The 11,208-nt window shown below is 34.5% G+C and overlaps 2 protein-coding genes across 2 annotated transcripts; one reads left to right on the top strand and one right to left on the bottom strand.

Moving 5' to 3' along the window:
• Nucleotides 1-136: 136 nt before the first annotated feature.
• On the top strand, nt 137-5,572 carry LOC103863803 (amino acid transporter AVT6B). Its single transcript, XM_009141559.3, is given in 6 exon segments — nt 137-916; nt 4,026-4,178; nt 4,442-4,512; nt 4,514-4,649; nt 4,738-5,203; nt 5,282-5,572. Coding segments are annotated over 6 exon segments (1,365 nt in total). The 5' UTR covers nt 137-519; the 3' UTR covers nt 5,424-5,572.
• LOC103863802 (cysteine--tRNA ligase 2, cytoplasmic) lies at nt 5,530-7,979 on the bottom strand. Its single transcript, XM_009141558.3, has 8 exons — nt 7,705-7,979; nt 7,528-7,591; nt 7,299-7,460; nt 7,055-7,225; nt 6,700-6,981; nt 6,491-6,616; nt 6,160-6,378; nt 5,530-6,069 (listed from the first exon to the last, which is right to left on the bottom strand). The coding sequence occupies exons 1-8, from the start codon at nt 7,875-7,877 to the stop codon at nt 5,731-5,733; spliced, it is 1,536 nt and encodes a 511-aa protein (XP_009139806.1). The 5' UTR covers nt 7,878-7,979; the 3' UTR covers nt 5,530-5,730.
• Between the last annotated feature and the right edge of the window lie 3,229 nt (nt 7,980-11,208).

Below are 11,208 nucleotides of genomic sequence, written 5' to 3' on the forward strand. Positions count from 1 at the left end.
GATAATGATATATATGCCAAAATCCCAGGACAAGTAGTTTCATACAACCAAATTATCCAACAAAGTAGACCACACAAATACTTTTGCCCCAACACCAACCAAAGTAAACATTCCGCGCGAAGCGCGGGCCGACCCTAGTAATAACATATTGAATTGTTGATTTTGTTTAAGGAATTATATTATCCAATACATTTTTTTCAGAATGACCATAGGATGAATCTCATTCGTATATTTATCTGGAAATATGTTTCCATAAAAAAATATTAAAAATTTAAATAAATTTCGATTCAATGATTTTTCATATTACTTTGGTAGTGAAACAAAATATTGTTTGAGACTAAACATTTTTTTTAATGTTAAAATAACTGAAAAACATTAGAAATAGATTTTTGTTCAAAAAATGTATTTTTTAATTTGTTCACCGCCAACAATCACGAAACTATTCCCTCTTTTTTTCTTTCACCTCCGATTCTCTCTCTTTTTTAATTGCTTCTTCCTCAGTTCTAAGTCAACGAAACAATGTCGATTGGAGATGCAATCCAGAACCATAGTGAAACAGCTCCTCTGTTGCCGGAATCAGGGAGAGATGGTGAGATTGGTCACGACGAATTCAACGGAGCTTCTTTTACCGGAGCGGTTTTCAACCTCGCAACAACGATCATCGGTGCTGGTATCATGGCACTGCCTGCAACGATGAAGATCCTCGGACTTGTTCCCGGAATCGCCATGATCGTTCTTATGGCTATCTTGACTGATTCCACCATTGAGTTCTTGCTTAGGTTCAGCAGAATAGGGAAAACGAGATCTTACGGTAGTTTGATGGAAGATTCTTTCGGCATAACCGGAAAGATTGTGTTGCAAGCTTCTGTTCTTGTTAGCAACATTGGCGTTTTGATCGTTTACATGATTATCATTGGTACTGTTTATCTCATCTTTCTTATATTCGGGCTTGGTCTTAGTTTCTTGACAGTTTTATAGCTTTTGCTCTTTGGGTTTGACCTTAAAGATCCAAGGTTCGGTCTTGGGCCTAGCGAGATGAAACATTCGCCTCTGGCCTCCAAATGTTTAGTGGTTAACATATGCACTACAAGAAAACAGCGACATACTGGGGAAAAAATCGTCGGTATGTCATCGGAATAACGCTATTCCGACGACATACCGACGAAAAAAGTCCTCGGAAATAACTCCTCGGAATTTCATTTTTCCTCGGAAATTCCTCGGAAATTTCCGACGGAATTCCGAGGAAATGAATTTCCGAGGAAATGAATTTCCGAGGAAATGAATTTCCGAGGAAATGAATTTCCGAGGAAATTCCGAGGACCACAAGTTCGTCGGAATTTCCTCGGAATATTCCGAGGAAGATGTCGTCGGAATATCCCGAGGGATACACTTCCTCAGAATATTTCCAAAATTAAAAAAAAAATATAAATTTATTTTTTAAAATTGAAATTCGAAAATATAAAATTAAAATTAAAATAGAAAACATATTTAAAATACAAAAAAAATAAAATAGTTTTTATAAATAAAAAAAATGTTTTATAAATACAAAATTAGTTATAATAAATATAAATATTTTTATAAATATGAAATCATCTTTTTATAAATACAAAATAGTTTTTATAAATACAAAAAAAAATAAAATAGTTTTTATAAATAAAAAAAATGTTTTATAAATACAAAATTAGTTATAATAAATATAAATATTTTTATAAATATGAAATCATCTTTTTATAAATACAAAATAGTTTTTATAAATACAAAAAATAATAAAATAGTGTTTATAAATCAAAAAATGTTTTATAAATACAAAATTAGTTTTAATAAATATAAATATTTTTATAAATATGAAATCATCTTTTTATAAATACAAAATAGTTTTTATAAATACAAAAATTTATATTTTATATATAAAATACATATAACTATAGAAATTTATATTTTATATATAAAATACATAAAACGTTTTATAACCACAAAAAAATGATTTTAAATATTATATATATGATTTTTAATCTTAAAAAAAGTTTTATAGATTTTAAAAATGTTTAATAAATATATAAATGAATTACAAAAAATAGTTTTAAAAATATTTAAAATGTTAAATAATTACAAAAAATAGTTTTCATAATATTAAAAATGTTTAATAAATATAGAAATTTATATTTTATATATATAATACATAAAACGTTTTATAACCACAAAAAAATGATTTTAAATATTATATATATGATTTTTAATCTTAAAAAAGTTTTATAGATTTTAAAAATGTTTAATAAATATATAAATGAATTTAAAATGCAAAAAATAGATTTTATATACAAAAAACGTTTTCAATATATATATATAATTACAAATTCGATTTTTATAACCACAAAATTAATAAAAACTAAAAAAAAAAAATTCAAATCAAGTGAAATACATAATCAAACTCGATTTTACTCAAATCTACCATTCACCCTAACAAAATCTATAAATCTCATTCTAAAATCATCAAATCTACTTAAAAACCATACAAATCTAACCTAAAAGAGTGGGATAGGGTTCATACATGAGGATTAGGGTGGAAATCGCGAGGGAGAAGAGAGAAAGCGCCGTAAATCGCAAGGGAGAAGAGAGGAGTCGACGAAATCGCAGGGGAAAGAGAGAGTGCGGCGGAGAGAAATGGGGAAGAAGGTCGGGCTCGACCTAATAAAATGAGGGGTCCGACGGAAATTATCCGTCGGAATTTCCTCGGAAATATTTACTATATCCGTCGGAATTTCCTCGGAAATCATTAATTCAATTTTCGCGAAATATTTGGCGGCTTGGTTTACCCGGTTAAATGAAAATATTCCGAGGAACCAGGTTTCCTCGGAATTTCCTCGGAATTTACCGAGGAAATTCTGAAGAACCAGGGTTTGGGGTTTCAAAACATCGATTATTTTCGCCGTATTTCATTTCTTATACAATTATAATGCATACCATTGAGGATTCTTTGTATAGATGATCATAAACCATGAAATAACAAAATTTCAAAAATAATTGTAAGTATTCCCTTTACCGTTTGTTAAAGTGTATAAGTGTTTCTCTTATGTTGTGTGGTTTTCGTTCATGCAATCGTAAAAGTGTTTGTTATTGGGTAAAACACCAAAGTTTGACTTCATAATCTGGTTAAGACACTTAATGAAGGTTATATACGTGTTATTCAATCCGTAAAACGTTGTTTTCGGTTTAAAACCCCAAGTTCCTCGGAATTTCCTCGGAATTTTCCGAGGGAATTCCGAGGAAAACTCTATCGTCGTCGGAATTTCCTCGGAAAATTCCGAGGAAATTCCGAGGAAAAGGAATGTATAATCAAATCCCTAAATCGACAAGATCTATTCCGAGGAAATTCCGAGGAAAACCTTTCTGCCCTCGGAATTTCCTCGGAATTTTTAAAATCCCCCCAACGGCTCTCCAACGGCTCTCCAACGGCTCTCTAACGTCTATAATATTTCCTCGGAATTCATCGGTTTTTTCCGAGGAATACTATTTTTCTCGGTATTCCGTCGGAATATTCCGACGAAATGAATTTTCCTCGGAATTCCGTCGGTATATTCCGAGGAAATTCCGAGGAAGCCAAATTTTGTGTTTCCTCGGAATTGCCTCGGAAATTCCTCGGTATATTCCGAGGAATTCATTTTCCGTCGGAACGTCCGTCAGAATACCGCTGTTTTCTTGTAGTGATGTACCGACCCCAAACTGATTAAGAAAAAAATATATGTGTTGATTATAGAGCCTGTAATTGTTTTAAGCCCATAAATCTAAGGACGGTCTTGGGCATAGCGAGATGAAACATTCGCCTGCCTCCAAATGTTTAGTGGTTAATATATGTACCGACCCCAAACTGATTAAGAAAAAAATATATGTGTTGATTATAGAGCCTGTAATTGTTTTAAGCCCATAAATCTCAGGACGGCCTTGGACATAGCGAGAGAAACATCTCGTCTCAGGCCTCCAAATGTTTAGTGGTTAACTTTTTTTTTTTTTTTTGGTTGGGGTTGAAGGTGATGTATTGGCTGGAAAGGATGAATTTGGAATCCATCATGCGGGTATACTTGAAGGATGGTTTGGGGAATATTGGTGGAACACAAGAACTTTTGTTCTTCTCATTTCAACTCTCCTTGTCTTTGCTCCATTGACATCCTTCAAGCGGATTGGTAAGTATTTATGTTTCATCTTCTTCCAGATTCATAAGTATTTTCAAACATTGTGTTGCATATAGTTCCTTAGATGAAGGCATAACATCTTAGAATGCAATAGAGAATGTTAGCTTCAAGTTTTCTTTTTTTAAAGGGCTTTTGCTTCTTGTCATAAGAACTTACTCTATGATATTTTTACGCTTAGAATGCAATGGAGAATGTGAGTCTTTTATGTTTGGTTTGTACATTATGTAATATTGTTGCTTTATGCTTCATTGCAGATTATTTGAGATTCACATCTGCAATATCACTTGCTCTAGCCGTTGTTTTTCTTGTCATCACTGCGGGAATCGTACGTCGTCACGAAGTTTTTCAGCGGTGGTTTGATGATGCCTAGACTCTTACCAAATGTCACTGACTTGTCATCTTTCTGGAGACTTTTCACCGTTGTTCCTGTGCTTGTCAATGCATACATTTGTCATTATAATGGTACACTCAGAACGGGTCTTTCTTGTTAAATTTTACATTTCAAGAATGAAACAAGAACTCATCTTATCCATTTGGTTTTTTTTTTCAGTTCACAACATACATAACGAGCTTGAAGACCCCACTCAGATCAAACCCGTTGTTAGATCAGCTCTGACAGTGTGCTCTTCTGTTTACGTAATGACAAGCTTATTCGGATACCTCTTGTTCGGTGAATCTACCCTTGATGATGTTCTTGCAAACTTTGACACCGATCTTAATATCCCTTTTGGTTCGGTCCTAAACGACGCAGTCAGGTTCAGCTATGCAGCTCATCTAATGCTTGTGTTCCCCATCGTCTTTTACCCTTTGAGGGTCAACATCGATGGTCTATTATTCCCTAAGGCTCCATCGCTTGCTACATCGAACCTGAGATTTGGTTCTATCACTGCCGGCCTCATTGCTGTCATCTTTGTTGGTGCAAACTTCATTCCAAGCATTTGGGATGCTTTCCAGTTCACTGGAGCTACAGCGTCTGTCTGCATCGGTTTCATATTCCCTGCTGCTGTTATCCTAAAGTAAGTCCATTTGCTTCATAAGAGAGATTGGTTTTGGAACCTATTAATGATCTGAATGTATCTCTTGTGCTGTTACAGGGATCGTCATAACCAAGCAACAAAAAGGGACAAGTCTCTAGCCATTTTTGTGATTGTTCTTGCGGTTTTCTCCAACGCAATCGCCATTTATAGTGACGCTTATGCCTTATTCGAGAAGAACAATTCCACACTTGCAATCTGACCATACATGAAGAGTTTTATTGTGATAATGTCTTTAGATGAAAACTTGAGAAATGAAAAATGTTTAAATACATGTCATTGTTAACAATCTAGATCATGTTCGGCGCTAAAGCAATATCCAAAGTAACATATAGTTACGATTTGATATAATTGTCATTGTGAATATTCAGATACAAACAAAAACCAGCGACAAGTGTCTACTAGGAGTCATTGGGACAACTTTAAAAACAGAGTAATCGGGAGAGTCTAAAGAAGAAGAATGAGATGAAGAAAGTGTTGACTTGGCTCCATCTCTCTGTTTTTTTTGCTTAATCACTGGAATTAGCCTGAAGAGGGAAGCATGGCCTCCACACAGTTTCTTTGCCAATATCCATTAATGCTATTCCTTTAACTGTCAGTTCTGCTCTAATCTCATCACTTTTCTCAAACTCTTTGTTCTTCCTCGCCATTATCCTTTCTTCTATCTTTTGTGAAATGTCTTCTTCGCTCAATCCTGCCCTTGTTAGTGTTTTCTGTTTCATTTCTTTCAAAATCTCGGCATAGCTCAGGGTAGTGAGCAAACCAAGCACATCAAGAACTTCCCTGGCTGCTTTCTCAATCTCAACGAGTGACACAAGCAGAGACATCCTCTGTTTCTTCTGCATTTTCTGAAAATTTGAACAAAACCAGACAAGTTTGGTATGTAATGGTTATGAATGTCAAGAGGCACAAAAAATAAGAAGAGTAAAGCAGAAAACCTTGAGCTTGCCGATGGAAGCATTGATGAACTTCAATGCATCTTGGTAAGCACCCGTCAGTATATGGGCAGTATTCAAATCGTCTAACATCTTTCCTTCAAACTCACTTTTGAGCTTGTTAATGATGTCTTTGGCTTCTGCAGTCTGTTCAGATTTTCCAGTGTCTTCAGACATTGCTTCTCGATATGGCAAGAGAGCATCATTAAGATCTTGCAATGTCTAGTAAACCAATATCACAAGTCAGAGATGTAATTGAATATAAATCATTACAACTTAAGAGAGGCTAATCAAACTGATGAGTAGTTTTGAAAACATATTTGAAGCACTGCACCTGATAAACATAATACAAAGCTTCAGAGGAACTGTCTAGCTGTGACGCTGAGAAGCTCAGAGGAGACCGGTAGTGCGCACTCATCAAGAAGTGCCTCAGAGCCAGTGGATGGTAACTTTCTGTCATCTACACAGATTGTGAAAAAAAGAAAGATAAGAACCTGTCAACAATTTTGCTTTTATTATCTTTGCTACAAATAAGAAACATACTTCTCTGATTGTTTTGAAGTTTTTCTTTGATTTCGCCATCTTCTCGTTATTGATAGTGACATGCCCATTATGCAACCAGTAATTCACACCACCATCCTCGCAAGCAGCACATGTCTGAGCAAGCTCATTTTCATGGTGTGGGAATTTCAAATCTGCACCACCACCATGAATGTCGAATTTGGGAGACAGATAGTGAGCACTCATGGCACTGCACTCGATGTGCCATCCCGGTCTTCCTCGACCCCACGGGCTCTCCCAACTCGGCTCACCAGGTTTTACAGCCTGCAACAATATTATGTTCAAACAAAACTTCACCGAAACTTCACAGAGATGAAAAAGATTTTAAATCACAAACCTTCCATAATGCAAAATCAGCAGGGTTACGCTTTCTGGAATCAACCGCAACTCTCTCACCAGCTCGTGTATGTTCCAGTAGTTGACCCGACAACTTACCATAGTTTGGTGATTTGTCGACGGAGAAGAAGACATCGCCGTCCACATCATACCCACAATCCTTCTCAATGATCTGCGACAGGATCATCAAACACATTACCATTACTGGATCAAATGTGAGCCTTGTTATCAAAGCAAAAACATACCTTTTGAATCATGTCAATAATGTGATCCATATGGTCGCTGACACGAGGCTGGTGGGTGGGAAGGAGGCACTGAAGAGCACCCATATCAACCAAATACTCCTCGCAAAAGCGATTACTCAACTCTAACGGCTCCTCTCCATTCTCATTAGCACGTATGATTATCTGCAGACAGTTGTTAGCCCTTGTTATCACTAGAGACACCACTAGCAAAGTTCACAAAAAAAAATACCTTGTCATCAACATCTGTGAAGTTCCTGACGAAATTAACTTCATAACCCAAATGCTTCAAGTATCTGCGTAACCATTCGAGCTACGAATCTAAGTTTACGAGAGATCGGATGTATCCAAAATCAACCTCACCGATCTAACAGATCCAATTCGATAAAAACCCTAATTAAGAAGAAACCTGTATAGAACGTCGAAGGAAACGGCGGCGCGAGCATGGCCGATGTGGCTGAAATCGTAAGCTGTGATTCCACAGACGTACAATCCGACTTTCCCGGGGTTGATCGGAGTGAAAACTTCCTTCTGCTGCGTCATCGTATTGTAGAGCTTCAACTCCATCTTCTCGGCCTCCATATCTTTCACCACAGCTGCACGGCGAAGGAAACGAAGGTTGAGAAAACCTTTTTTTCTTTTTGCTTTTTTCTTTCTCGTGCGAGCTGTTACTTTGTTTTCAACAGTTACTCTCTTTTTCATTTATCGTGGGTGAATTGGGCTTAATTTGTTTCATATGGGCTATGCTTACAATGTTGGATCCTTTATGTGAATTGTGGCTTTTTGTTGGAATCAGTGTTTTTAAACCCGTACACTAAAGAACAACCTTACCGGATCGCTGGATCACAGTGTTTTCATTCGTTTATCATTCTCAAATTATAAACCAAAATAACTAATTTTATTAAAAATAATGTACTAGTGTACATGATTATTTAAAATATTAAACAATATAATATAAAATATTTTTTACATAATTAATTAAATACATATTTCCAATAATTTAAATTTAAGTACACATGCAAGTACCAAATTTAGTAATATATAAATTACTGATACAAATGATATTAAAATGTAATCTATTCTCTAATCTAAAACTTCAGTTCAAAACTAAGAAAATAAGTATATTATAAGAAAAATACGATACAAATGACAATCAATTATATGAAAATGTTAGTTAATTACATTCACACTATATTTTTGAAACTATAATAATATATAATTAATTATATGGTAAATGCTAAAAATATCACTAATTATGAAAATAGTATTTACTTAAAAAATAAAAATAAACACCCGCTCGAGTGAGCGGATCAAGCTCTAGTTTTTTTATTTTAAAACTTAACTAATTACTAACCTAGTTAAGATTAAAATGACGAGATTAGAAAGTCTAAACTAGAAATAAATCTCTCTCACTCTCTTTGTTGACTCTGTTTCCCTCTTTTTTCAGAAATGGATTACAGATAAAAAGAGGAGACAAGGACGAGAAAGTCACTTTGTTGTTTGCAACAAACATTTTCACAAAAGCCTCCCACTCAGCCATGATGTCTAAAGGTGGGAGCATTTCCTGCCAATTTGATGTCTGCATTCTCCGAAGATTATGTGAAAATTAAGGTGTCACTGGCAGGAAATGCTCCAAAATGCAGACATTAAACAAACCAAAAAAAGCCGACATATCTACCCCTAATTTTCACATAACCTTTCCATTTAGACCCATGAATTTCAAATTCATTATACGATCACATCTATTCACAAAAATATTTTCCAGTAAAGAGATGAAAGAAAATCTTAATAATAACTTACACGGTCGACAGTCAATTACTAGAAACAAAGCAATGATTACAGACTTATAGCCTCCAAAACTATAAATGGGGAATTATTCTTTCCTCTACTAGTTATTTTTTTTTGTAAGAATTAGGAATATTGCTTATAGATCATGAGAGTTTCGGAGAATTCAGAATATAACAAGATCATGAACATGGTCCTCGAAGAAAGCAATAGGACAATGAAACATTCAACAAGCCCGATGATTGTTTGGGATTTGCAAAATGATAATATTCTCTTCATAGAATTATAAAGTATATTTTATTAATTATTGAATAACTCATTAGAAAGATAACACAAAGATTATAGAGTAGATCCCGGGAACTTTTTAGCACATATGGCTTTGAGGATTAATGTATTCAAAGCTCTCGTAGGATAGACAATCAAGAGGCATTCAGGAAGTGCTTTCACTGCTTGGCAACACTCTCTTGTTAGCAATCTGGTATCACTGCCAGACGCTAATTTCACAGCCTCGAAACATCCAGCCACTGTATCTAAAGCCGTTTTCTTGGGACATAATAACGTCGTATTCGGCTGAACATTTTGGACTCCCAATATTTGGACGACCAATGCTGAGATTACAGCTAACAAGAAAAACATGACATTTATTTGTTTAGGTTTCATTATTGACAAGATTAAAAAAAATAATTGATTTTGTAGGTTTGGATTGTGTAAGAGCTGAAGAGACCTTTGATTCGGGTAGATAAATAGCAGTGAAATGAGTTCAAGTACTAGTCTTCGGTCAAACAAAAGAAAAGATAAGTTTAGAAAGATTGACTATAAGAAACCAAATATTGGGAAAGTTTACTAGTTTGTTTGACCGACGTGCAATTAATTATTTGATGAAATTGTATACTCTGCTTTTTCCTTGTGGAATACAAGGAAACAATTGACTATTAAGATCATTTCCTTCTTCAATCCATACTACTGAGTAGTCCTGGGCATTCATATTTTGAGTTAAAAAGGTTGGGTTTTTCGGTTTTTGGTTTGTTCAGTTTCGAATTATCACACTGAGTTAACCGAAGTAAGCTTTGGTTTGGGTCGGTTTTCAAATTCGGCTATTTATTTCGTTTGGTTATTATTGTTGAAAAAACAAAAATCAATCAGATATAATCAGTTATTTTTGGTTTGTTCGATTATTCCCAATTTGTTCAAATAATTTCTATTTTTCGGTTATAATTAGTCTTTTGGTTATATTTGGTTTGATAATGTTAATACAAATATAAAAACTTCAGTGTACATGAGCGATTTAGAAAACATCCATAATGTCAATACAAATAAACAAGGAATGAAGAGGTTGTGAAAGAAAAAAAACAAACGCCATCTCTCTTCTCCCGAAAAACAAACATCACGTCTTTTTCTTAACACCAAAAAAAACAGCATCTCTCTGTTTATTCAGGACTTCCTTAGCTTCACTTCACAAACCCCATCATTTTAGTCAGTAAGAATTAGAACTAGTGAAACATCATATCCTTATCTTCAATAATCAATGACACAAATTTGAGAACGAAAATCCAAAATAAACAACATAACTACTCATCACACATAGAAAAATAAAATTTAAAACATAGAATGAATGTAAGCACCCCAAACCAACAAAATTCAGTACCTTTCACTAAGCCTCACTTGGTCCTGCCTGTGAATTCCGAGAATCTATAAAAGAAACGAAAACATCATTAGTTAAGACTTTTAGAGTTTAACATACCATTCGACATAAGAGAATAGAGTTTGTTGGAAGACTTACCAAGTTACTCAAAAAAAGTTAACTTCTTTTAACATTTGAGCCAAGTTCGCAACTGATAGTTGAGACTAATTTGAAGATTGTATCCATTTTTGTGTGCATATTAAAGACTCGATCATATAAGGAGTCAAATAACTCCTAAAAGGATCCATAATTCTTCCACAAGTGCTAAACGCCAATTCAAAAGCAACTGAAGAAACTTGAACTATGAGAACATCTTTGGCAAGTTCAGACAATATAGTAAATTTTCCATTATTCTGCTTTCACCAAGACAAAAAAAAACATCTTAGTCTAAGCCCAAACTGTTTTCCTATCTTGGCTCAGTTTTCTCTATCAGATAGATTTGTCTAA

Source organism: Brassica rapa, chromosome A04, assembly GCF_000309985.2.
Source record: "Brassica rapa cultivar Chiifu-401-42 chromosome A04, CAAS_Brap_v3.01, whole genome shotgun sequence".
Lineage (NCBI taxonomy): Eukaryota > Viridiplantae > Streptophyta > Magnoliopsida > Brassicales > Brassicaceae > Brassica > Brassica rapa.